Genomic DNA, 27,912 nt, shown 5'->3' with positions numbered 1-27,912 from the left:
TCTCAGCTGTGTCAGAAATCAGAAGAAATCCGTAAGCCCTTCTCACTGTGTAACTCCCACAGGCCTTAAAAGAGTTTTCAGCTGATTTCTGCTGGATTCAGACAATGAGAAATTAATCTTATAAAGCAACTCAAACTTTAGCAAAGTTCCTTACAGATCTCAGCAGTAGAGGCAGGATTGTAGTGTTACTCTGTTCAAGGAAGTCAGGAAGTCAAATGCATGGAACTCCTTTTATCTCCTGAACCTTATCATGTGATTAGCGTATGTGTCACAGTGCACACGTGTGTCCAGACTGGCTTTGCTGTCCAAATAGGGCCACTGGCTGCTTTAATATTCCATATCCTGCCCCTGAACCTCCTGCAAGACCCACAGCCAAACAACAGCACCTTTACATTCCAGTTCTCCCTGGTGGAGAGAGAACTGCTGTGAAGAACACGTTCCACTGACCATAGCAAGGATAAATATATATCTGTTGCTCTCAAAGCAACTTTGCTACCCCAGAAGGGCCCACTGGGGCACGGACACTCAGTTGTCCTGCCAGGGGGACCATGCCCCGCTGGTGACAGCCCCACGCGTCCTGGGCTGAGTGACCCGTGCTGTCCCAGGTCCAGCCGATGGCACAGGACACCTCTGTCCTGCCTCTCCTCCAGATCCCTCTGCTCCCACTGCTTGTAATATTGCAGTTCACACGTCCTTTAGTATTAAGTGGCAGACTCTTAAAAAAATATCAGTCCTTTATCGATTTGTGGAAGCAAGTTGATGTTAAAGCAAGGCTCTGTTTAAGTCATCATAGAATAGGTTGGGTTGGAAGGGACCTTAAAGCCCATTAAGTGCCACCCCCTAACATGGGCAGGGACACCTTCCACTATCGCAGGGCGCTCCAAGCCCCGTCCAGCCTGGCCTTGGACGCTTCCAAGGGATGGGGCAGCCCCAGCTCCTGCGAGCAGCCTGTGCCAGGCCTGCCCACCCTGCCCGGGCAGGATTATTGCGGCTGTCGCCGCCGACCCCGGGGCAGGGCAGGCTCAGGGCAGGAGCGCTCTGAGGGCAGCGCTTCCCGCGGCCTCGCTCCCCGCCGTGCGCGTGCGCGCGCTCCCAACGCATGCGCGAGGCGGGTGCGGGCGGCGCGCGCCGGCGCGGTCCCGGCCGGGCACATCCCGATCCCGGGCAGTGCCCGCCGGAGCTCGGAGCGCTCGGAGCGGGGTCCCGCAGCCGCACGGCCACCTGCCCGCAGCCCGCGGGGGCACCGCCGCCAAGGGCAGCTCCCCGCCCGGTTTGCCGCGCCGCAGGAAGTCCCTCGGACCTGTCCGAAGTGGGGCCGCGGCCGCTCCGTCCGCTCCCCTGCGCGCCGTGTGCGGGCGAAGATGCCGAAGAAGAAGCCCGGGCCGATCCAGCTGAACCCCGCTCCGGATGGATCCGCCGTGAACGGGACCAGCTCTGCGGAGTGAGTGCTGCCGGGGCGGGGTGCGGGCCGGGCCGGGCCGGGCGCTGTCCGCGGGGTGCGGTGCTCCGAGCCCGCCCTGCCCCGCACGTCCCGGCCCGGCTGCCGCGGGCACCGCGGGCGGGACTCCCGGGTACCCCGGGCACAGCGCGGGATGCTCGCTGTGCCCTCCGCGGAGTGAGGGGATGCTGCCTTCGGCAATAAACAAACTTCTGTCACACAGGCGAGGGAAAAAAAACTGGTGAAAAAATAGGGGGAAACTTGTATAACTCCTTTCTCCTAGTCCGTAATGGTGTCTGCTGGGCTCTTAGCTTATATAATTACCTAGTAATGCCAAATTACACGTTTGCGATGGCATATTTCATAAACGTTGTGTATGGGAGAATTTATACTGGAACCCGCAGATTTGTAGAAAAGGTGTTTTGTTTTGTTTTGCCTCGTCCTTGGCTTTAAACCCAAACAATGGTTTAGTTTGAGCAGATCTGTTTGTCACTAATTGACATGTTGTGCTGGCTACGGCAGGAGCGTGTGTGGAGAAACAGCTTCGGAGCTCCTCTGTGGGCAACACAAACATGACACTGTAAATGTGGGAAGGGCTGAGCTAATCACGGGGACACTTCTGGGGGAAAAAGCACTGAATATTGGATGGTTGCATGGTGAAGCCTCTGTTGCAGGTTTCTCACGGATGTGGGTGGGCAGGGTGGCCTCGGTCAGGCACACACAGCACCGGCACCGCCAAGTGATGAAATGTTACAGCAGGTTTTCATTTGAGGTTCACGGGTCAAGGTTCACACCTTGATTTTCAGACAATGGTGTCGGGCTAGCCCTTCAGTGAGCCTTGACACAAAGGTGTGTCTTGGAGGAGCAGATTCCTGCCCCTGTATGGTCAGTTCGGTCCTCTCCGGGAGATGTAAACTGAGCTGCGATGTGCTGCTGTGCCGCGGTGACACAGAGGATGTGAGGCAGCCTTGCAGTGACTTGTGCGACTCTGGGCTTTAAAGTGCTCCGTGTTCATCTGTGCCACGTTTTCACACAGGCTCAGATCTCCTTTAACCACCCAAACATCTAAAAAAAAAAAAAAATCAAACAACCAAAACCAAATTGACCACAAAAGAAATATAACCCCAAAACCAAGCAAACATCTCCCGAAAAATAAAAAATTCAGCATCTAGCAGCTCCAGCTGTGACATTTCTAGCAAACTCTTTTGATGATTAACTGAGTGATGAGCTGTTTAAAAACTGTTCTTTGGCAGGAGTTACTGATTGTATCTAAGCATTATGATCTAAATATTACAGAGCTTTTGTTCTGGATTGACAGGGGGAAAAATACTGTGTTTTTATATTTGCTTGGGTAGCACTTTCCAGTCGATTTTCTCAAGGCAGTTGAGAATATGTTGATTTAGTCTTCAGGGATCTCTGTGCATTTTAGTCTTGTTCTACAGAATAAATCTGATTCACCAATCACTTGCTGCTTGTAGTACCTGATGTAAATCACTCGCTCCCAATATACTCAATATCGTATCTCTTCCCGCAAGAAGTGTCATTAATTTTAAATTGCTTTTACATGTGTGGTACTCATTTACTTGTTGGAAGCCTTTGGAGGCTCCTGGGAGTGCTGGGTCTTTCTGCACTGATGAGCTGCCTTTCTTCATTTTCTGCTCCGTGTGTTGATTTGGCTGGGGTTTGTGTGTGTGTCCCCAGCCCTGTGATCTGTGTCACACACAGGACCTTATACCCAGCTTTTGCCAGGCTTAGAGGTGTCCAGTATTTTTAAAAGAAGTAGCTTAGTGAAAGTAAATTCAGCAACCAGTTGTCCTATATACAGCCAGGATTAATTAATCATGGAAATATCCCCTCATCCTGCTAATTTTAAGCCCTCGTTGTGGAAGATTTCAAATAGCAAAGAACAGTTGCATCAGAATTTAAAAATGTTTTTGGAATTGAGTTGAAAACAGTTTTGTTTTTCATTTCCTTAATCTGTAAGGTTGTTTATTTTCCTGCCTGAGCCTGCTCTGGGTTTTTTCCCCCTTTGGTCACTGCCTGAATTCCTCAGTCAGGTGTTTGTGAGGCTGTTGTGCATGCCGTGCATCCCTGCACTGCCATATTAACACTTCCTAAAGCCCCGAGCCTGCACTCCTGGAATTTTGGCAATGTGAGGCTCTGGTTACCGGTTACATACACAAACCTGTCCCTCTCCAAACGCCTCCCTGCTCCTCAGACACGGCCAAGCACCAAAGGAGCTCGAGGACTTGGCAGGGCAAAAAGGCAGATTCCGAGCGAGGCGATGGAATTCCTGTCCGGGAGTGCCCCAAGGACCCCGGCATCCCGAGGCAAGGGAAGGAAGTTCTTCAGGCCCAGAGGCGATTTTGGCACCAGCCCAAACGGATGTGCAGGGCCTGGGGAGCTCTGTGCTGGAATTCTGAGACTTTCTCTCTGTGCAGGGGGAAGGTTCTGTAACTCATTAATGCTTTTAGGAATGAGCACTTCTGACACCGCGACTTCCTGGCAGAAAGGAAGGGGAAAGGGAGGAAATGAAAGAAGGGGCTGGATGATTCAGGATGTCCTGCTTTGCATTTGTGTCCTGTTCTCTGTCTTCATCCTTATTTGGTGATGGGAGCTCATTGACTGGAGCAAGGGAAAGCTTATTATAGCACGTGGTGTGGGGCTTTAGGAGTATGCAGGAGGCCTGGGTCTCATGTGCCTGGCTCTTTCCTCTTTTGTTCCTTTCTTTTTCTCCTTTTTATCCGTCTTTTTCCTGGCAAGGTAGTATAAGGGGAGTTAGTGCGCTTACAATTTAAATACTTGTGCCCCAAATATTGAAATGAAAATTTCACAATGTTTCTCTCCGACGGCAGACTTTGTTACTTGTAGCTATTACTTAACAACAACATCCTGTACCAATAACTTTTTCTCGAGGGCCTTCCCAATCCCTGGCTCTGCCCAGTTGGACAACAGAGACAACTTCATGAGAGGTTTTCCTGTGCCCTGAGCTTCACTTCTGCTTTTGACACTTCCCGCGGAGCCACGGTTGCACGGCGAGGGCTGAACCTCTCTGCTGCTCTGAGCTGCCTCAGCTCCTCAGGCTGAAACCAAGATGACACTGGCCAGCTGCAGGTTTAATTTCATTCCTTGGAGCTGCACAGATATAATTGTGCAAAGCTTCTGCAGGGAAAGGGAAAAAAACCCAGCCGAGCAAACCTGAATGAAAATTAATTGAAGGAGAACTGTTCTGGCTGAATGTTTAGTGTCTTAATAGCCAAAAGAAACAAGAACAAATCTCCAGTTTATGGATTTATGTTCCTTTCAAACTTCTGACTCTCTGTTGCTTTCCCTCTCTGACAGTTTTCAACCAATTTTTGTTTCTCTAAAGCCAACCCAGCCTCAGAATGTCAAGTAGGAGAAAAAAGCAGGTTTTGAGATAATGACACTTTCCGTATTAGAATAAGTTTTGTGTTCATATGGAAAGAAAGGTGCTTCATGAAGTTCTTTAACTGCATCTTTGAAATTAAAAAAAAAAAATCAAAGAGAAGGGTCAAACAAACTGCTCTGAAACCTGACTTTTTACCTTGTCTCAATAAATCCAAACAACTTTCCCAGCTCTGGTGTTAAAATATAAACCTTCCAAAAGTGCCTGGGATTTGATTAAATACAAAAATGGCAACAATTCTTTTTAAAAATTGAGTGCCACTGACTTTTATGTATTCTATGAGCTTTGACACGATGGGATTGAATTATATTTTTTTTCAAAATACAATTCTTTTCAAAATCTAACTGTGTATGTGTTTTAGCAACAACTGGTGTCTCCCAAATGAAGCCTGAGCTGTGACCTCTGCAAATCTCAGATGTGAACTATCAGCTACAGTAGGGAGGTTTGTTGTTTAGTTAGATAAAAATGGGAGCAAAAAAAAAGTATACAACAGAATTTGCATCTTCTCTGATGTGCTGAAAAGAAATGGGCCCTTGAGAGCGATTTAAGATGGTGTCCATAGGTCTTTATCACCTAAGAAACTGCATTTCTTTTTAAAAAAGAAAGAAAATCCAAAGCAAATTGTGAGTAGAACCAAGTCATCAGGCACAACGTGGTTTTTCAGGGTTTTCTCTTTTTAAAGCCTTAATTATAGCAACCTGTGCCTTAGAACTGTTCAAGCCAGAGAGTAATTTTGTAAAAATGGGTGACTGCAAATTCCAGTCATAGTTTGAGTATTAATTAATCAGCCTTTTCTTCTTGCTGCTGTTTATTCTGGTTAAATTGCATTTAAGGAGGTCCCTGAATGGCTGCTGCAACTCCCTGTGGTCGCTTGGCAAAGAAAAGTTTGGGGATTGTGCAGAACTGGTTTGCACTTCAGTACATATTACAGTTTGCCAAGTAAACAGTTGCTTGCTTATTGTGCTTCCTGCAATTTTTGGTTTTTTTCAGTGTCTTTCTCAAGGGAGCTTCAGTTTGGGTTTTTGAGGAGTAGAGGGGCAGGCTGTGTCCCATCTGAGAAATGGGGCTTTTGGGGCTTTGGGTTTGGGTTTTTGGGCTTTAAGTTCCCATTGTGGGCTCTTTCCCAGTGGATCCTGTTCCAAGAGGATTTGTCCTCCATGGAATAGGTTTTTTTATCAGTTTTATTGGATGTGAGATTAGATAAAAGGAAAGGAAGATTTTCACAGAGTTGCTCACTTTAATGCTGGCTGGGTCATTTCTGCCTTGCTTCCTGGGGGGATTTTTTATTGGGGATTTTTTTCCCTTTGGAATTCCTTGGACATTAGGGGAGCTTTTTTGCCTTTGTGCAGTGATCTGGAAGATTAAACCCTGGAATTTTATGACTGATCTGGTTGGATTGCAATTGCATTCAATATACATGTAGAATTACTGCAAGCTTTTAAATATTAAAAAAGAAAAAAAAAAGAGAGAGAAACCTTTTTTTTTAATCCCCTACTAATGAAGGATTAATCAAACTTCCAAATACATGTGATATGAGAGATTGCATTTTAAATTAAAATATACTCATGCACAGCTTCCTCTTTTAATGTGCTTGAGCCTGGCGTTGTCCTTCACTGAATTAGAAATACCATTTTAATGTTACTTAAGTACACTAATAGAACATGTGATCTGTTATAATAAAATAATGAAAAGTCAGAGCCTGCAGCACCTCACGGACTTGTGCTGAAAAAAATTCTGACTAAGTGTACACCAGTAGCACAGAAATTAATGAATTAAGGGGCACACTGACCTGTGCAGCTCTTGCTGGCTGTAGGCAGCTTTTTGTTGACAATTATGGATGTAGGAAGGATTTTAAGACATTTAATACTGTCTTGTTATGTTCTGACAGTCAGATTTAAGCATAATGATGGTAATGGAGGAATACTTTACTTTGTATGAGCTTAAAAAGCTTCAATTGGTTTAGGGGAGTTAAAAATGGGTGTAAAAATAAACGTTGCTGAGGAAATGTGAGGAGGATAAGTGGTGAGGGAAGTGCAGCTGTGCTCTGGATCCAGCTGCTCCTCTTGTCCTTACAGGGAGGCTGCAGACGGGCACAGAGGTGAGATTTCACAACAGGGCTTGTGCAAGATCCTGCTCCTCCTGCAGAGTCTCTCCTCTCCTGGCTGAGAGCTCTGAACACACCAGAGGAGCCCTGAGGAGCTCTCAGAGCTCTGCCCACCAGCACTGGGTCAGTTTAGCCAGGGAAACAATCCCACTGCAAATGGGATTTAATGTGTAAATGGGTTACTTGGGAATGAGAGCCTTGGGGCAGAATGAGAGCATCACCCCCTGCCTTGGCAGGATGGGTGACAGAGCACAGGGAGATGCTGGAGTTCAGAAATTACAGCAATTCCTGACTAGCACAGGTTTTAATGGAGTAATCTCAGGTCTCTGTCCCAAGAGGAACAAATCTCCTGCCAGACCTTCCAGTGTTATCTCACAGCCAGAGAGGGTCTGGGTAAAGCCAACATGTAGCTGAATTATTTATTCATACAACAGCACTGCTGTTAACCTGGGAAAAGGGGTTTTGAGTTAGCACTAACTTACAAAAACCCAAACATGAAAACTGAGGGCAGGAAACCACCAGCCAGTTTTTAGAGTGGATTTTTAAACGTATTTCACTGTAAACAGGAGAAACATTGTGAAATGAGCTGAGGAAGGAATTTTCTATGAGGTCTGATAAACCTTTCCATCTCACCTTTAGGTAGTTTGTTCCCTTTCAATTACTGAGTTCTGAATTTTCCAGTAAAAAAGCTCCTCCCCCTTTTTGCCTGTGTTACCTTTTTTCAGCTGCATTTGTTCTCCTGCCATTGCCCCGGGGGTTGCCTGGGCTGTGGCAAGTGTGCAAATTCCACTGCCAAAACACAAGAATGCCTCTTGGAGGCAGAAATGTTAGCTGGCAAAACTGAATTTTTGGGGAATCGTGTTCTTTCTTCCAAAGACATCTCAATTTTTAATTTCTTTTTCTAATCACTTTTGTCCCTAGTAATTAGTAATCAGATGATCCCTGCTTTGATACGTGCTCAGTATTACTCAGACACAGTCGTGGTTGCACCACTTTGGGTGTCTTTGGAAGTGCAGGGGCACACCTGGGCAAGGCTCATTCAGTGCTCAGCATCTCTTGGCAAACATCTGTGGAGGAGCCTTTGTCATCCAGAGTCCTGTCTGGGCAGGAGGAAGGTGGATTCCAGCTGAACTCCTCCCTGCTGACACCCCAGGACGGGATTTCCACCTGGATCCAGCCTCATCCATCAAGTGCAGCCCATAACAGGGGATACAAAAAAAGCAGATTATTTTCCTTTGCATGCTGAGCACCAGGATGGAGATATTCCAACAGTGTGGGATTCTTTGGATGAACAAGAATCTTCTTTAAAACCTCCTTATGGGTTTTTGTAACAAACCCTTGAAAGTTCCTGGCAGCTCTTCCCCCTTTCTTGCAGGGTTTTGTAGAACTCAGCATTGTTCTGTGCTTTTCCAGAACTTTTTTTCAGTGTGGTGGGAAGATGAGTCAGCAGATTGCAGAACACATTCTTTTGGGAAAAAAAAAAAAAATGTTCTCTTTGGATATAGATATGTGAATATTTTTGTATGTATTGGTACACTTGATTAATATATTAAGTGAAAGTTATTAATTTCTTCTGCTAAATGGCCGTGCTGACAAATGTTCAGTATTATGCAATCCATCCATTTGAAATACAGGCAAACCTTCCATCCTGGCCTTCTCAGAATCCCAGTTGTGGGGTTTTTGGTCTGTTTTCAGGCAGTTTCTGGCAGTTTCTTTTCCTGCTCCCTGGTGTGGTCTCTGTGGCTCTGGATGGAGTTTGTCCTGCTCTGCTCTGGGCTCAGCTCTTGCACACAGGAGTCTCAATTCTGATCCTGGCCTCATTCAGGGGCCTTGAAAACTGATCCTGTAACTTCATCTTTTTTATTATTGTAGTGGCCCTCAAAGGCTGTGTAGCTGCCACATGGGAGAGTTGGGAAGTTACTGTTACTGTAACTATTGCATGTGTTATCCTTTGGTTTTGTCATTATATTTAACTCCTAATTCAGAGACATAAAACAATGGGAATGCAGGCCTTGGGTAAATATGTGTGTCAGCTGATGATCAGAATTTATAATTCTGTGTATTCTCTGTGTTGTGCTTTAAGTATCCAATCAATAAGTTTATTTTTCTGTCCATAAGGAAGTTTTAATTGCCCTGTGGTTCCTTTATCCTGATAATGTTTACTGTTGGCTGGGAAAAATCATGCACAGACATGAAAGGGAGATGGAGAGCTTGAATTTCTGGAGTTTTGGCTGTAGAATTTCTTAACTTGAGGTTACAGAGTTGATTTAGGGCAAATTCTGAATGCAATGGTAAGTCCTGAGGAAGGCTCTTAACTCAGAAAAACCCCAAACTCCCTCTCTGTGGCCAAAGGGGTGCCTGAGGTGGCGGCTCCTGCTCAGGGTGAGGGGCTGGAACACCAGGAGATGGAACAGCTGCAAAAACCCTGGTGGGAAGAGGCACCCGGGGCACCACTCTGGCCCCTCTGTGCCTTTTCTGCCTGCTGGGCGATGTGCTTTGGCCCAGCCCTGCTGGGTGATGTGCTTTGGCCCAGGGGGGGAAAATGGGAGGTTTAATGGGATGGTGGTGAGCTCAAGGGAAAGAGGAGGAGGCTTAAAGCAAAGATTCCCAGCCTAGAGGGAGTGTAGAAAGTTCAGCTGTCCAGTTACTTGGAGACTCAGCAGGAGATTTGAAATTGTGTCTGTTTTTTTCTTTAGAACTCATGCCTTTCAACCTTAGAAAAATGAGAATTTAGATTAAATTTGGGGTAGAAGAATACTCTTTTGGACAGAACAATGCTTTTCGAATGGTTTTGTTTTGCATGCCTTTCACTGAGCAATAGATTTCAATCAAATGTCTGCCTCTCTGTCTTTGCTGGCAGTATTAAAGCTCACTCTATGCCATGCAATGTCACTGGGATGTGGAAGTGGATGGTGTGTTAGATATTAGGGGAAAATCCTTCCCTGGCAGGGTGGGCAGGCCCTGGCACAGGTGCCCAGAGCAGCTGGGGCTGCCCCTGCATCCCTGGAGTGTCCAAGGCCAGGCTGGACAGGGCTGGAGCAGCCTGGGACAGGGAAGGTGTCCCTGCCATGGCAGGGGTGGCACAGGATGAGCTGTAAGAAGCCAGTCTGTGATGTGCAGATGATAAATTCACCTTCAAATCCCACCTAAGTACAAGGGAAAATTTTTAAGGTCCTCTAACACATTGCAAGGATTGAAAATCAACAAGGGTTGAAAACCAGTGTATTTTTCCAGAGCAGACTCATTGCATTTATAGGGAATTTGGATTTTTTTGAGTTGATGCTCTGACTGCAAGTTTTATGAGGCTGCACTGGAGTTAACCCAGACAGACACCTGTGCTCTAAGCTGGAGGACTTCTGGAATTACATTTATCTTCCATGTTATTCTGTGAACTGCTCTTTGGAGGAAGAGCAGTTTAGGAAAAGTTTAATAAGAATTTGTCTTGTTGCCCGGGTTTGGCAGAGTCACACAACATAGTAGTCTGTCTTCTCAAAACCACAGAATGTCTTCATGTTCCTAACACTTAATTTCAGCTCCCTGATTGAGGTTGTTCATGGAAATGATGTAGTGAACTGCCTACTTTCTTCTCCAAATTGACAGTTGTGTGGGCTTGGGGAAAGCATTCATGTCACTGTTCTGGAAAACAACCCCCAAGCTTTGTATCCTCATGCGACAGGAGATCTGAAAGTGAAAGTACTTCTTGATGCTTTCACTCACGCTAATTGTTCAGCTTGCAGCACTGATAGTAGTGCCTTTGAACAGATATTTGACAAATTACTGGTAAAGGCTCTCCGAGATTTTTTCCTTTTTCCCCTGCCACACTTTTTTCTTCTCTCTCTGAAGCAGACTTTGGAGTTGAGTTTTACTGTAGCCTTTAGGGTTGAGTGTATGATTAACTTAGCACTAACATGAATTTAAAAAAAAAAGCTCCCAGGGATTTGGAGTACTAGTATTAATTAAGGACTTCTTTTCTGGTTTTTGTTATGCCATGATGTGCTAGCAGCCCACAAGCAGCATTTCCCTTCCTGTCACTGCTTCCAAGAGAGCAGGTGTGTTCTGAAATGTTCATGCATCTCCTCCAGGAGCGCTTTCCTCAGTGCTGAGGTGGAGCTGGGAGCCTCCCCTTGCCTCCTGTGCGTCTCTGGGTGCTGAGCGCTCTCACTGCCCAGGCTGTGGCTCCTCCCTGCCCAGCCTGCAGTAGGAAACACAAATGTGGCTCTTGCTGCATTCTTCTCCAACCTGGGAGGTCACAGAAGTGCCACGGGGGGATGCTGCACTGTCAGAACACTCCCTTGAGCACAGAAAGAAGCAATGGGAGTTAATAGGAAAGATCCTCCCTGATCAAATGTGGGTGAAGAGAATTCCTCCTCTAGGGCACCTGGTACCTCCTGCTGCCCTTGAGAGAGAGGAAGAAACAGCCAGCTTTCCTTGCCCTGAGTGTGTATTTTGTTGAAGTTTCCATTTAGTGAGGAAGGGAGAGGTCTCACAGTGATTGTGAGGGCACAGCAGTGAGTGCAGGGCTGTTGTCTGCTGGCTGTGCAGGCTGTTTATCCTCCTGCCAGCTGAGCAGGGAGGTGTTTGCTGCTGGTGTTCTGTGGGATTCCTCTGTTTCCTTACCAAATGGAGGAGGCAGCTCTGACCTCCCCGTGGCTTCCTCCCAAGGATCACCCTGGAGAGCTGGATGCCATCCCTGGTGCAGTTCAGGGTGTGCTTGGCTCCCAGACTGCTAGCAATAAATGAAATGATCACCTATTGCCTCAGAGCAGAGCTTGGCACCGTGGAGCCCGGAGCTGCTCTGATGATTTCCTGCTTTGATGGATCCCTGGCAAAGCCAGGGTGCCTTGACAGTGAAAAACACAACCCCAAGACTGCAGCAGGTAATGGGGATGAATTTTAATAGGAATCTTCGTCTCTGAATAAAAGTTTTATACAAGATTAAGTGACTCCCAGTGCTCTTTCTGGAGGCAGACAGTTGCACAGTAGCATGTTGCTTATTTTAGCTGCCAAAGTTCCTGAACATTTTTGTGGTGCCTGGTGATGAACTGTCTAAAATATTCCCTCTTCTGTATTCTGGATGTGCTGGTTTCATTCAGTTTGGAAAACTTCCTGTGTAATGATTTACTTTTCCACCTGTTTCTCTGTGCTTTGGAACTTGCTGTGATGCTTTTACCCAGGTGACAGTCCCAGGTACCAGCCAGGGGAGTATTCTAACTGTAGTTGGAGTTAAAAACTAAAACTTCCAAAGTCCTGCCTCCTGGAAATACTCTGAGTAGGTTACACCACTAATTTAGATGACAAAAAGTGCACCTTCTATTTACCTATCTGCATTTTAAATTGATTTATGTCCAGTCCTTCGAGCAAAGAAGCAGAATGAAAAAAATCAATTCCTTCCTGATGCCTGACATTCAGTTATTATAGTTCTGTTCTTTTCATAAAGCTAAATGTTGGTAGTTACACTCTGAAACATGATTCTGACAAGGCATTTGCTGCGTTCATATTTTTCTGATTAATTCACTTTACAGTTAGAGAATTGGTCCTGAAAATCTGAGAAATTCATTGCTCATCACTGCAAGTGAAATTAGAGCTTAGAACATTTCTGATTTTTGGTGGCCAAACATGGTGGGGAAACCTGAGATGCTGAAATCCCCACCTGGGAGAGCCTTTGGAACCTCTTGACTTGTATTGAAGCAGGGAGCCCAGCAATAATTCATAGTTTCAAGCAAGAAAATGCCTGTTTTAAGTGAATGCCAAGTTAATTTAGATTGAAGCAGGCAACTTATAAAAAAACAGCTTTATCCAGACAAACATTAGACTAAATAGATGTGCTAAGTGCTGTCCTAGCAAGTATTTTTGTTCCTAAAGCACCAGCAGGACAGTTGTTTGTTCCCTCACACCAGCAGTCTGTCTGCTCCAAGTCATGTGCTCAAGCATCTCTGTGTTGTCTCCAAAGCCAAAGCCCCCTTCTGCCTGAGAGAAAAACTGAATAGTTGTTTTCTCCAAAGCACAGCAAGGAAAGCCTTGTTGCACCCTGTTTCTGTGTCTCTAGTTTGGGGTTTTTTTTTATTTCAAATGGACAGCCCTGCCTTATTCAGTAATCCTTAAAATGACAGCAAGTTTCTTCTCAAAACCTGTAAATTATAATGAAGATTTGAGTTCTGTCTTCTCACAACAGTAATTTTCCGGGGTGAAACACGGAGTTTGTGTGCAGCATTTGTTACTCTGGAGTTCGTTGCAGGAAAGTGAGGGATGCTTGACTTTGCCTCAGCTTTTCCCCTGTGCTCCTGGTGCAAGAAGAGCTGGTTCAGGTGTGTTCTAGGAAGGACACACCTCACTTTGACTCCAGCCTGGAATTTGTTTGCTTCACTGGGCACATTTGATGGGGAAAAAAAATAATCCAGGGATTAATCATTCAGTTATCAGCATTTCTGGATTTCAAAAAATGTGTTTCTTTCTTAATGATTCCCCTTTAAAACAGAGGCAGTGAAACAGATTAATTTGGATGTTCTTGTAAGCCACATTTATCTACCTGGGGCATTTTTCAGTAGGCATACTCCAGGATTATTGGTGTGTGATTATATAGGTATAAAACAAGGTATGAGGACAGAAAAGAAGTATAAAAAATAGTAAGATAGTATAAAAAATTATTATTATTATTAAGTATTAAATTTATTATTATTTTTATATTATTAAATTTATTATTATTAAATTTATTATTATTATTAAGTATTAAATTTAAAAGATAGTATAAAAAATTTTTGCTTTGGTGAAGATACTTGATTTTTAAGGTAAAATAGAGACAGTTGTGGTAGTAGTCATGCATCCTCTCAGCTGACCACTGGCTGTGAGGATGTCCCTTTGTACAACAGATTTTCAGAGTGAACATTTTATGAAGTGGTGAATAGAAATAGTTTTGATTATTGGTGAAATTTAATTTTTTCTAAAGGAAAGTAGTTCCGTTCTTCATAATTCTGAAAAAATAAATCCTCTTCCTCAGATTCTTCATCCTAGCAACACTGTATTCCCTGGGAACATTGCATAAATTTGGTGAAGCAAAACAGGTTCTTGCTGTTAAATATTTACTCTTGCAGCAACTTATTGTTGCAGTTGGAAGCAGGGAATTTTAAAGGAGCCTTTAAGCTGTCATATTGGAATGAAGCATTTCCATAGGAACCGAAGTTGTTAAAATGTTCCTGGAACACTGAATTTGTGTCTGTAGTTCCAAACTTAACTTCTGCATAAAGTTTTGGTTTTCTGTTTTGTGTTGCTTAAAAACATGAATCCTCATGTTAAAATGAGGTTTCCAGCAGGTGTGTCCTGAAACAAAATTAAAATAAGCTTAAAACCTTTGGGCCAAAGACTTTCACATTTCCAGTAACTTTGTTTTGAGTGTGTTTGGCTGGGCTTGATGACTTCTTACTGATAACCAAATTAGAAACTTCTGAATGAATTGTTGGTTATACAGTGCTGTGGAAATCAGTCAATAAAACATTTAGGCAAACTCAGGAGGAAATTACAACACAACCTTGAAAACACACAACTAAAAATAGCGTGGAGTGCTGTGATTCAGGAGCTCTCTCTGAGCAGAAGTGCAGAGTCATGAAGCCACTCCTGGAGCTGGTGAAACTCAGCGTGCCTGGATTGGGGCAGGACCTCAGGAATGGGGAAGCTGGATATCTTGTGTTTGTCCTTGTTTTATCTGGGATGCAAAAATGAAACTCAGTTTACTTAAATCAGAGGTGCAGCAGCCCATCTCACAGGGGTGACGGTGCAGGTTGGGTCCTTCTGAACAGCAGGTGCAGGAATGGAGTGATTTCACTCTGACCTCTGTTCCCTCATCTCCCCTCCCAGCTCTGCTCAATCCTTGTCTCTCGTGCAGGACAAACCTGGAGGCCCTGCAGAAGAAGCTGGAGGAGCTGGAGCTGGATGAGCAGCAGCGGAAGCGCCTGGAGGCGTTCCTCACCCAGAAACAGAAGGTTGGGGAGCTGAAGGATGATGACTTTGAGAAGATCAGTGAGCTGGGAGCAGGCAATGGTGGTGTGGTCTTCAAAGTGTCTCACAAACCCTCCGGCCTCATAATGGCCAGAAAGGTGAGGGGGGCAGAAAGAATGACCTGGGCATGGTGTTTATAGAGGATGTTGTCTCTGAAATACAGGGGATTTATTTGAGAAATAATTGGTGGTGACACACAGAAATTACTATTTAATGCCAGCTCTCAGAGAAAGGGATGTGCTTCCATCAGTAGGAAATGTTGCACTTCCTCATCCTACGTGAGCATCCCAGTTTTTCAGAAGTAGTGTCACACGTGTTAGTAATGAAAGGATTGGCATTTGTTCCTCCTTTTCCCCTCTCACTCAGGAGCAGGAGGCCTAAAAAATTACTGGAAATTATCAATTAGACAGAAGTGGCAATATTCTGTATTCTGGGCAGTAAATTTAGAGGAATGGAAAAGGTATCACCTGTCTTAAGAGCTTCCTTCACAGGCCCACAGCAGAAAAGAGCTCTGGATGAGACTGGAGAAGAAGAGAACTCAAAAAAATGGGAATGAGGGAATGCATTGGAGTTCAGTGACATCCTGTTCTGTAGCTCCATCCTGGGATTCAGTTTCTGGGCAGGAAGGGACTTTTCCTTCTCTGAGAGTATTTTTCATGCTTTACAACCTGGAGCAGTTGTGACCTAGTTTGCAAGAGAACTGAGATTTATTTTTTTTTTGTGACTGAAATAGCTTGATGTTTTAATTCTCATTTAGTTTACATGAGGAGCTTTCACTTCCTGTCAATATCCCTGGGAACAGAACACTCATCCCAGGTCCCATTGTTTTACTACACTGGGAACTTCCCTTTTTTTGATTGAGAAGTTGAAGACTTCTTTAAAAGATAGTATAAAAATAATTTTCTTTTTAAGGTATTTCTTTTTAAGAAGGGACCAGCGTCATGTTCAGCAAAACTGAAGGAAAATGTGCATGTGCTAAGAATAAACTATGCTGAGGACATTGGCAGTTTGAGGAGAAGCAAGGGAAAATGCCCAATTCAGAGATGTGAGAATTACAAAATGCACAAGTCACTGAGGTTTTCTTGAACTGAATCAATTTAATTGATTTTTGTTTTTTTCACCTGCTGTGGGTTTAACAGGAAATTTTGCCCCAGTTCATTAATATTTGATGCAACTGAGATGTTTGCTGAATTGTGCTTTTTTTTCCATTTATTAACCAAAATTTCATTTCCATAATCTTTCCTTTCACATAGGGAGCACTTATCCCATTGTATGGGATAAACAGTCTGGTGGGGAAAAGGTGCTGGGGAGTTTTTAATGGGAGCTTCAGCTCATTCCTTCCACTAATGCTTTACAAACACCTGGACAGGTTTTTTTCAGCAGCTGCCTCTGAGTCAGTGCATCTTTGACACATTTCCCTAAGGAAATGTGCTGCAACAAAAAGTTTCTGCTGGAGAAGTATTTTGTGAAAAGAGGATGGAATTCCTGCCTTTTCCTGGGTGCTGTGTTGTTTTGTTTTCCCTTGGCCACTAGTGTTGGATTTTGCCCTTTTCTGACCCGGGGTGGGGCAACTGGGAGGTGTTTTAAAAACTTTTATTCCATTTTCAGTCTCATGGGAAGGGTGAGAGAATACAGATGTTATAATTCTCACCATCACAATCAGAAACCAACTATTTCTTAATTGCAATACATTATTATAATTACTTCTTAATTGCAATATATTATATAGGTTTCTTAACCTATCCATTTTTACATACAAATGACATACATCAGTTTACATACAAATACGTACAATGTGAACCTTCTGTCAAGCTTTAAGAATTCTCTGCAAATTCATTTCCCACACACTAGGAAAGCAAGGATGGATTATTTTACAGTTAAACTGTAAAATAATTCAGGTTGGAAAGGACTTCTGGAGGTTATGAGATGCTCAAAGCAGAGTCAGCTCTGAGATCAGGACATCTCAGGGCCTGCCAGGTGTTGAAAACCTCTCTGAAAGGCACAAATCACTCTTGAAGAGTGGATTTGATTTTATTGGGTGGGCTTCTTTTGCAGTTAATCCACCTGGAGATCAAGCCAGCCATCCGCAACCAGATCATCCGGGAGCTGCAGGTGCTGCACGAGTGCAACTCCCCCTACATCGTGGGCTTCTATGGAGCCTTCTACAGTGATGGGGAGATCTCCATCTGCATGGAGCACATGGTGAGTGCCAGGAATTGGTTATTCACTGATGGAGGGATCTCCATCTGCATGGAGCACATGGTGAGTGCCAGGAATTGGTTATTCACTGATGGAGGGATCTCCATCTGCATGGAGCACATGGTGAGTGCCAGGAATTGGTTATTCACTGATGGGAGATCTCTGATGCCCTGTGAAGGCTGACCTGGAGCAGAGGCTGGGCAGAGCTCCAGAATAAAGCAGGGATTCATTCCAAGCATCTCCTCCATGGATCCACCTGGGGCAGCACCAGAGCCCAGCCAGGGCTGCACCCAAGATGAACCAAAATGGCCCCAAAATGCACGGCCGGGCACGGGCTCTGTCCCTGGGATCAGTTCTGCTCCATTTGCACCTTGCAGTTCATTGTCCCATCCCAGCTTTAGCCCCTGCAGTCCCACCCTGCTTGTTTTTCTCTCTCCAGCCCACGGGGTTTGTGCTCCTGGGCTGAGGTTTGGGTCATTTGTCCTTGGTGCCCAGCTGGAGCAGGAATTGTTTTGTGTCCCTGCTCTGTGCACAGAGCTCAGCATCCCCTGATGTGAAGTCCAGACCCACGCACTAAAGCAGCACAGAACCTGGAAAATATAAAAGCTGAAAGCTGAGGCATCATCTCCATCTGCATGGAGCACAGGGTGGGTGCTCAGAAAATTTATTTCCTGGGAGTTTTGCCCTGGGGTTATTCCCTGAGCCTTCCTGCAAACCCTCAGTGCCACCAGCACTGCAGTTACCCAAGTTCTCTGCCCCTCTGAAGATGTGGTTTGGATTTACTCTACAAATCTGAGGCTGGGATTGATAGGAGATGATTTATCCCCTTCTCCACTGTCTGCCCTGCACAAATGTAGCTTCCCAATTACTTCTTTTTTATCCTTTTGTTGTATTTAAAAATATTTACCCAGTCCTGCTACTTAAACACTTGTTCTGACTGGGGTTCAGCTTTGTTTTTTCTGCAGAATGAACCAGATCACTGATACTGCAGCTGTGCAGATTCTATTTTTTTTCTTATTTATATGAATCCATATTTTGTCCCTTTTTTAAATGTTGCAGAAAATGCAAACATGAACAACAGTGGGCAAGCCCAGAGGGATCTTACACAACTTTTTTAATGCCAAAAAAATATTTTTCACCGCGTTTCATTTTAATACAAAGTACACATTCTTCTCGACATCTGTTTGCCTTTCTCCAGCCATATGGACTCAAAACATGAAAAGTAAATTTTCTGCAATTAAGGGACAGTCGAATTTGTTACCTCACTTGGTGGAGGTTTTTAACAACACAGAGAGCACAATACAGCCAAAGACCTCTTTATTTTTTCCCCTGAAAGGAGCTGTTTCTTTGGAGAGACGCTGTATTTTTTCTGGAAAGTGCATGTGATTGTTGTAATGCTTCTGTGGTCCCTCAGAATTTTGAGAAGGAATCGATGGTTGCTTAGGAACCAGCGCTCACCATGCGGGCTCCAGCATGTGGGAGCCCAGGGGAAGGTGTGCACCCCCAAAATCCTAATTCCTGCTGGCAATGGGAAATCCAGCTCTCAAAATTGAAAAGAAGAGTGAAAAATAGGAAAAATTGTGGTTAAAAAAAACTGTCTGGGCGTTGCTGGAGGATATGTTAAATGTCACAGATGTGCACAGCTGCAGTTGCTGAAGGAGCCTGTGTGTTGCCACATTCCAGAGGAGAAATAAAAGGCCTAAAGAATCTCAATTTATTTGTCAATGAGAAAATCACGAGCAGCAATCAGGGTTTGTAGGTTCCTAAGCAGGGAATAATATATCTGACAGGGAATATTATGTCTGACAGCAAACATTTTCAATTTGAGAGAAGGCAGGGAGAAATCTGGTGGCTCAGTGCTGAATCTGCTGCAAGCCAGACTGGATACAACATTTTACATAGAACAGCTGATCAATAAGTTATGAAATCAAAAGAGAAGTGGATTATCATAGTCTTAATTTATGTTATTATTATGCTATTATCATTCTTATACTATTATTATAATCATAATTTATTATTATAATCTTAATTTAGCATTGAGCTTAATGCAGATCATTGGTAGAAGTTTTTGGTCTCCTTTTGGATAAAAGGTTGGATGAAAATCTCCACTGTGGTCCTTTTTTCTTTCAGTTGTTACCACTCAGAAATCTTATTTTTAGCAGAGGGTTACAAAACCTAAGTAGGATTATGAACAAAAAGTTGGAGGTGGAACGGGCATGGAACTTGAGTGTTTGATATTTTTAGGTACCTAAATTCAAGATCAATGCCTAACTTTGCTTAGCAGCAGGTATTTAACAGGCAAAAGGGTTGGAGGCAGCTCCTGCAAGACACTGAAGGCTGCAGCCGAGACGAGGCAGCTGAATTGTGTTCAGCCTTGCCCAGGATCAGAGCTGCTCCTCAGGGAAGGGGAAAAAAGGCTTTTTCTGTAACAAAATTATGGTTGATGTACCAGTGTCTCAGCAGAGACAGCTGTCCAGAAATTCAGACTGGTTTAACAAGAGATTTCTAGAGATTTTTTTTTCTGCTGGTGTATTTTTAATCAAGTGTGGAGTATGTGGGTGTGTTTTTTACAAAAATACGTGATCAGATAAGTATTTATATACTTCCCTTCTCATAAGAGTTGTAGGTTTTAGTCCTCAAATAATAAACCTTTGTGTTCCAGTTTTTTTTTGCTTTCACCATGTGTAAATGTTGATGGGAACTTCCAAAGGGGAGGTTAAGGCAGAAGGCAATTCATTACTCCAGTTGGATCTTTATGGCAAGTATTGGGAGTTATCCAGTGCTGATCCAGACAACAGGATATGGTTTTGAATTGGAAAAATAACTTTTCAATTTCTTCTTTGGTTGTATATTCTTTGCTCCAGAGAATCCAGACCTTATGCAGGAGTCTATTGTTGAATCAGTTGCTAAAAATAAACAGCATTTTTCCCAGTTTTCCTTTTGAAAAGCTCTTAGCAACAGTGGGGATATATTTGCCTTTGCTGGGGGTGTGTGTGCATGCAGGCAGTTTATTTAATCTAATAAACAAGGCCATGGCTTACCAGGGAACCTTCCAACCATTTTCTCCCTATTTTGGTTCTTTCTGTGCCAAACCATCCTTGGAAGAGTCACCCTGGAGCTGCAGAAGTGACAGAGGCAGCTCCTCCTGGGCAGGACCTGCTGTGGGACAGGGATCTGGGTTCTCTCATCATCCTGGGGTCTCTTCCAGCAGGATGAGTTTTCAGCCCCATAATCAGGATCAATAAAATCTTTTCTTTCTGTCTCTGGAGGAGGAGGATTATGGTGGATGGATGTGACAAAAAAAAAAAAAAATGCATTGGGCAGAAAATTACGGAAACCTGTGCGTTCTTTCCTGCTTGCTTGTCACTGTTTGTGGGCAGTGCTGCCTTGAGGAGATCCAAACCATGGAAGTGCTGCTCTGGAAGAGCATTGTGTGCAGTGTTTATTTGAGTGGATGTTGTTAGTGGCCAAATGTTTATTTAAAATAAACACAAACCTGACTGATTCCTCCTGAGGAGTGATTTATTTATTTCAGATTTGCACCACAACAATGTTAAAGCAAACATGAAGAGCAGCTTGGGATTTTTTTAAACAAATTAAGGCTTCAGTTTACAGCCCTGCTTAAAATATTTCAGAGCAATTTGATTCAAGTTTGACTATTCAAATATTTCTTGTTAGGATGGTGGCTCCTTGGATCAAGTGCTGAAAAAGGCTGGGAGGATTCCAGAGCAGATCCTGGGCAAAGTTAGCATTGCGGTGAGTGGGGCAGGGCTGGCACCTCTGGGCTTGGCTGGGCACTGCCACATCCAGAGGAGTGGGGAATGGGGAAGGAGGGAATATTCCCAGGTTTTTCAGTGTGCTTCTTCATTTTTCAGTTTCTCTTTGTACGAGGTAGCTGTGGGCACTGGGATGAGTAACACATTCTGGGGTGTGTGCTTGGAGTCGCTGCTTTTGGATCAGTTGATGCTCCTGGATGAGAGCTGAATTAACACTTTCTTATTTTTCAGTATTACCTTTTTCTCTCCATTCTGCAGCAAGGTTGTGTGCAGAGCTCTCTGTACACAGAGCTCCCAGGAAGGGGTTGGGTTTGTTTTTCATTTTTCTAGTCCGAGCTGGAGGGACAAATGAAAACTCAGTGTTGATTGGCAGTGATTACATTTTGGGGTTTCTGTTAAGCTGCATGAATTTGGAATTCTTGTGCAGACATAGCATTCAACTCTCTCTTCTGCTTCCTAAATTAATTTCTTTTTCATTTGTCTCTAGGTAATAAAAGGACTCACATATCTGAGAGAAAAGCATAAAATAATGCACAGAGGTGAGATAAGAGTTTGTGTTGTAACTTTCCTAGAGTATAATTTTTATTTACATTAAAATGACTCTTTTTTTCTGTGCTTGGTTCTTTATGGGTCCATATGGCTTTGGTTCAAAGGGCTTTTCCTGGACAGTGTAAGGCAAACTTTTTGTTTTAAATCCAAATCTCTTCCCATGACTATCAGGTGTCTTCAGCTTCTGTCTCCCTGCAGCTTATCTGGGTTTGTAATCCATGCTTGAACTGCTGTTCTTGCATTTATGTGCACATAGAACTTGTCTGTGTCTGAGACTGAGTGCATTGAAAACCTCTGAGCTAAATTTCATTTGACTGTTCAATAGTCATTGCCATGAAAACTTTTAAAAGAAAGTCACTTTTTTCCCATTTGTCTTACATTCACATTCTGTTTATTGAGAGCTGTCATGCAGAACTGCATCCTTTGCATACTTTAAAACAATTAAAAACCATGGTGAAGCTGTGTAAAATGGGAGTGTTGCTTCTCCTGGGTCTTTAGTCACTTTAGATTAAATGTACTAAATTAAATTCTGCTTTTAATTGCCCTTTTCAAAATCGGGCTCCTCCATTAATCTGTTGCATGTTCCATTAAAGAAGAATGACCCTTGGTACAGTAATAAATCCATTTTTGCTGCTGTGGGTGTGCTGTGAAGGTGGGGCTGGAGCAGTGCTGGTGCCCTGTGTGCCACCCACAGCAGCTGCTGGGCAGCTTTGGACCACAGGGGAGTATTCAGATGATAAAATATCTGCAGCAGACATTAATGCATGTCTGAATTTACATTTATTGCCCAGACCAAAGAGAGGAGTCAGCAATCCCAGCTTGCACAAGCTGTTGTAGGATCACCTTACACATGAAGTTGTGTTTATCACACATTCCTGGTTTGTGGGGTTTTTTTAAACAAATATAGCTCTCTTGTGGAGCAGAGAGGTTGGAGGGAGACTCTAAACATTTCTGGTGACAGTTTCAAAGCCATTTGTCTGTGTTCAGAGCATAAGGACTCCAGGGAAAGGGATCACCTTATTTTAGGGCACCCTGGTAGAGTTACTGCTGCATCTTGTCCTCGAGTCAGCCACACCAGTGGGTTGTTACTATGTTGGTTGCTTGGGGGTTTTTTTTAGGTTGATCTTGCTCAGCTGAGACAGCAGTTTTTATTTATTTATTTTCAGTTTTACCATCTGTAAATCTGATAAATCAAAAGTGAAGCCCTCCTGATCTTGTTTAAGTGCAGCTTAACCTCGCGGTGTTTGCTGGGTCAGAGGTTGCACTGCAGGTTCATGGAGCAACACAAATCAAAAATTCCTCTTTGCATTGCTTCCAGTTGTACTGGATTGAGGGTGCCCTGCAGTGTGCAGCTCCATGTCCACGTGGTGCTTTTTGTTTCTCAGCCCAGTTTCCCTCCTGTGTGCTCTGACAGCAGCAGGAATTGCTGACCTTGTGCCCTCCTTGCAGAAGCTGCTCTGTGGTCACATCACATCTGTGGTGTCTGATAAAGAGGGAGCCAAAATGACATTTTGGGAGCTGATCATGGCCAGTGCTGGCAGCTAAAAGGAGAATCAGTCAGAGCAGTGAGTGCTTCTCCCTTCTCTGGACAGCCAGAGCCAAGCTTGCAGCTTCTGTGCTCGGTGCTGTCCGTGGGTCTGTCTGTGCCACTGACCTTGTGCATTCTTTGGGCTCCCCTGATGAAGGCTGGAGTGCAGGTGAAGCTGCTTCTGGCAGTTTTTCCAATCTGCCTTGAATCCCAGCTGAGATAAACAGTGCTGGTAAAAGCACTTTTCCTGTAACTGTGTCAGCATTATTTTATACACAGCTCTAATAATTGGAGATTTCTGTGCTTTGCTTTCTCTCCTGCACTGACAAGGTGAGAACAGCATCTCACATGGGCTGTTTGTTTTCACTCATCCATCCCTGGGGAAAATGTGTGCACTTGGTGGGCTTGTTTTCAGCAGGATTTATTGGAGTTCTGCTGTGGGGAGAGTGGGTGACTTAAAAATGAAGAGACATCCCTGTTAAACGTGAGAACATAGCAACAAAGGGCCAAAAAATCTGTTCTTAAATCTAAAGACAGACAGGCTTGTGAGAACTCATTTGCAGGAAGGAATTCATTCCACTGATATGTTTTATTACTTGTGTGGCAATATCAGCAAGTTTGGAATATTTAACCCAAACTGCTTCCATGCCCAGCTGTGTACTGGACTGGCTGAGGAAGAGTGTTCACTTGTCATTCCAGACAGCTCAAGGGAGGAGGTTTGGGGGCTTAGTAGAGCAGGAATGGGAAACAGTCCTTTCCTAGAGGAGAATACAGTTCATACAGTTCTGTTCTAGAGGGTTTGCTCATGTGGGGCACTGTGCTTTGTGCTCTGGTCCTCTCTGAGCAGACAGGAATGAAATCACAAAATCTCTGCAAGTTCAACTGGTGGGATCCAAGGCACAGAACAGGAAGGGGTGAGAAGCACAGCTGTGCTGGATATTTTAATAACCTCTTCTGTTCTGTAAAATAAAGATATCTATGGTGCTGTCTGGGGTTGAATCCTCTCTGGAAGGTCTCTCCTTGCAGGGAAGCTGCTGTGGAAGGTTTTGAAACCCAGCTGGAGGCAGCAGCTCAGGGAAGCAGGGAAGTGTCGCTGCTCTGTTCCAGGGCTGCAGTTCCAGAAGATTCTTGTGAGATCCTGCCTTAACAAATGGGAACTGATTGGAAGATCCCAAAAATGAGCTGCGAGACACATCTCTGCTCTGTGTCTGCTCACATGTAGCTGGTACAGAGTGAATTCTGGCTGGAGGTGTTATGACAACGTCCAGGGCCACCTTTCAGAACGAGCCTGTGGGGCAGAGCAGAGCAAGGAACCTCCAACAGAGATTATCAGGCATTCTGGAAATTTCTCTGTGTTACCAGCTCCCTTTGCAGTGCCATGAATCCATCCCCCTGGCAAAGGACTTCTCTAGAATTCTCTTCCTGGCTTGTCTGGGATGGTATATAAAATATCTTCCACTTTCTTTAAAGCTGAAGTGCTTACATAACACATTTTGTGTTCCTTTTGTCTGCTCCTTGCAAGTTCCAGCATACATTTTGCAGGATGCCTTGGCATGCCTGTTCCTCTGGCAATACAAATCTCTGGTTTCCAGAGAAACTGCTCAAGTGCTCAGAGGCTCTGGAGTGAAAATAGAATAGGTGCTACATTTAGAGGGGTGGAAATGCAGCAGCCTTCCAAACATCACACTGATCACATGGGGTGCCTTGTGTGGAAAATGAAAATACTCCAGGGAGGAGAAGCTTTGTGCAGAAATGTAGAGAGGAGATGGGGCTGTGCTGCTCTGAGAGCTGCAGTGTGGCATTGCCACCTGCAAAAACACTGAGGGGAGACCAGGGGGAGTCTGAGACTTCAGGATGCTCATAAAGAGAATTGTTTGCCACTGGCAGTGCAATGGTAATGATTTTTTCTTTGCCATTTAATTATGAAGAATCAATGAACTCCAGAGATGAAAGTGAGGATTTACATCTTTGTTTTGAGTTTGTAGCTGTGCTTTGGTGAGCAGCACAAACCTGGCTGGCTGTGGTTCAGGCTCTGCTGTGCTCCCAGTGTGTTTTGCAAACAGTTTTTTCCACCTTTCCAAGCTTTTGCACAGAGCTTTGGGTGCAGATTCCTGTGCAGCTGGGAATCTCTAATCTCTGCTTGCTGCTTCCTTGCTCCAGCTGCCTGGGCTCTGGCTTTGGGTCCTGCTGGAGTTCTAGACTGGTGGGTCGAGCTCCAGCCCGGGTCCGTCCTTTCCACAGTGAAGGGTCCCTGTGGTGAGGTCCCAGCAGGCAGAGCTTGCCCAGAGCAGGCAGAGCTTGCAGAAGGTGCAGTGTGTGCCCAGCAGGCCAGATCCTGCCCCTGGGCTGGGGAATTGAAAGCAGCACACACAAAATACCTGCCTGGATTTTCCATCCACAAATCAGAGCAGGAAACTGTGCCTGGACATTTCACTTGCCTGGAAAGGGATGGCAGGCACAAAAACATGCAGCCACAATTTCCCCAAGTAGATCATTACCCAAACTTGGTGTTACTCCTCAAAAGGAGCTGAGGGGGGGCAGCTGGAATTGTTTTATTTTCCACTCCCCATGGATCTTGCTCAGTGAGGCACAAACCTCCTGCATGGAGATCTTTGTCACATCAGTGTCCTCCTCCCGGGGACATCCCAGCCAAAGGGCAGCTCCTGGAATAGATCTGTGCTTACAGGTGAAAAGCAAATGAAAATGTGACAGCCTGTAGACTTCTGAGTCTGCTCTGAAGTGAAATCATGATTCTCTCTCTTCAAAACAATTTCCCAGTTCCCTTTTTTCTGCAGCATTACTCTGCCAATGTGGGCTGCTGGTTGCTTATTTTGATAATGGGTTGGAAATGACCAGCTAAGCAGTGAGATACAGTGAAAAACCTCCTTGCAGCTATAAAAGAAACACTAAACACTTGTTCCCTGTACCTTTGCATTCACAAAGAGCTGTTATTAGTTGCTAAGCTACCAGTGACCCTTATTAAATTTCCATTTAGGAACAGTGATGAATTCAAAATCATGAGGGGGCTCTGTCACAGGAAAAACACAACCTCCAATTATTTTAAATACACATTTTCAATAATAGGAAAATTATTTTTTCAGAGCTTAAAAAAAAAAAACCAAACAAAAAAACCAAACCCACCACACCCCAAATCTAAACCAACAAACAAACCCAAGACCACCACCCCAAAAAACCCCAACAAACCCAAACCCAGAGAGCAAGATCCCACTCCAGGGAGTGTTTGGCCATAAGATGATTTATGTCTATGTAGATATGGAGGAATGACAGTGAGGCTGCTGTAATTTATTGACCTTTGTAAAATAAATATGTAGGGCCTCTTTATTGATCATTTCTAGGCAAAGCATCATCATTCAAGAGGATTTACACTGTTGTAAACTTATTTTATCTCAAAGGAGACCATTTATCTGCAAGGAGGATGGGGATGCCCAAACCTAAAAGCCAGGAAATAGGGTGAAGTCAAATAGTGTGAAATCAAAAAGCTGACAACCTTTTCTGCATGTGTAATTTTGAATATTTCTTTTTATTTATCTGTGATTGAATAGAGAGTCTGTGAGGTGGCCTGGGAGGGACCCAAATCTCTGATAATTGCCAGAGGAGGGCCAGAATTGTGTCACAGAAGGGAAGCAAAGGGAGGCACATGAGAATTCACCTTGCATTGTCAGATTTTCTGTTTTATCTCCTAAACCATCCTTTTTTTTTTTTCCAGATGTTAAACCATCCAACATTTTGGTAAACTCTAGAGGTGAAATCAAGCTGTGTGACTTTGGTGTCAGTGGGCAGCTGATAGATTCCATGGCAAACTCCTTTGTTGGCACACGCTCCTACATGTCTGTGAGTACAGATTTAAATCCAGATTACACAGCTCTGAGTTTGTGAGGCTTGAGTTGTCCCAGTTCTGGTGATCAAACAAGAACCAACTGTGGCTGCTTGCTCCTGGTTCAGCTCTTCCTGTACTCCAGGAATATTCTGGTGTCACATCAGATTGTGTGTGTGGGGAAGGAGCTGTTGCAGGAAAAGCCAAAACCTGGACTGTTTATAACCCTGCAGAAGAGCTGGGGCTGTGTCTGCTCTGCAGAGCCCAGTCACTTGTTGGGGTTGCACATGTTGTCTCCAGAAAAGCCCAGGGTTTATGGTTTGCTTTCCTTGGGCTCAATTCCCATCCAGCATTTGCTGGGCCGGCTCTGCAGGCAAAGTGCAGCCCCAGGAGAGATCCTGGCAGAGGGCAGGGAGTAAATGTGGGGCTGTTCCAGGCTGTTCTGTGTCCCTGGGCATGAGGAGCTCCTTGGAAGCTCTTTCCAGACGAGCTCTCTGTGTGATTGCAGGCCCCAGCTCCTGGCAGAGGCAGCTCTCTCATTCTCACACACCTTGCAGCACACCATGAGCTGCTGCTCGTGTTCCCAGCTCTGGCTGGAGGATTGGAACTGTGTGGGCTTGGACTCACAGGGAAAACCTTCAATGCTGGCTCTGTTCAGCAGCAGCCCTGCGTTGTCTTTGTGTCATTTCTCCTTGGTGACACACCTGAAACCAGGCTGGGGTTGAAGTTCTCACCTCTGGGGGCTGCTGCTAATGAGCAAAACCAAATCCACAGCTCAGCTCACCCGTGCTCCTGCCTTGCCCTGGCTCCTGCAGGAGCAGGGATGAGAGCCAAGTGCTCTCTGCCTTCAGTTTTCTTCAGTTTGTTCTTTTTACAGGCTGAGGGTTTTACCTGGGGAGTTTTACTTTGCTCTCTGGCATCACAGACCAAGCCACAGGGGGGATTTTGTCCTGGTAGTGTCTGAAGGATCTTCTCTTGCAGTAGCTCCCTTTGCACACTTCTGTACACACAAAACCATACAGAATTATTGCATGCAAACATCCCTTTTTACCACATGGAGGTGTGGA

General features: G+C 44.6%; 1 protein-coding gene across 1 annotated transcript in view; it reads left to right on the top strand.

Annotated features, from left to right (window-relative positions):
* The first annotated feature begins 1,112 nt into the window (after positions 1 to 1,112).
* The window catches only part of MAP2K1 (mitogen-activated protein kinase kinase 1), a 33,282-nt gene continuing 6,482 nt past the window's right edge, over positions 1,113 to 27,912 (top strand). Inside the window, exons 1-6 of the mRNA XM_071441159.1 lie at positions 1,113 to 1,441; positions 14,846 to 15,056; positions 17,014 to 17,160; positions 20,836 to 20,913; positions 21,421 to 21,472; positions 26,738 to 26,862. Coding sequence (XP_071297260.1) covers positions 1,362 to 1,441; positions 14,846 to 15,056; positions 17,014 to 17,160; positions 20,836 to 20,913; positions 21,421 to 21,472; positions 26,738 to 26,862 — 693 coding nt within the window. The 5' untranslated portion in view covers positions 1,113 to 1,361. The remainder of the gene's footprint in view (positions 1,442 to 14,845; positions 15,057 to 17,013; positions 17,161 to 20,835; positions 20,914 to 21,420; positions 21,473 to 26,737; positions 26,863 to 27,912) is intronic.

This window comes from Agelaius tricolor, unplaced genomic scaffold (assembly GCF_023055355.1).
Source record: "Agelaius tricolor isolate 1412-34295 unplaced genomic scaffold, bAgeTri1.0.p SCAF_16, whole genome shotgun sequence".
Classification (NCBI taxonomy): domain Eukaryota; kingdom Metazoa; phylum Chordata; class Aves; order Passeriformes; family Icteridae; genus Agelaius; species Agelaius tricolor.
This window is presented reverse-complemented; position numbering and strand designations above follow the sequence as displayed.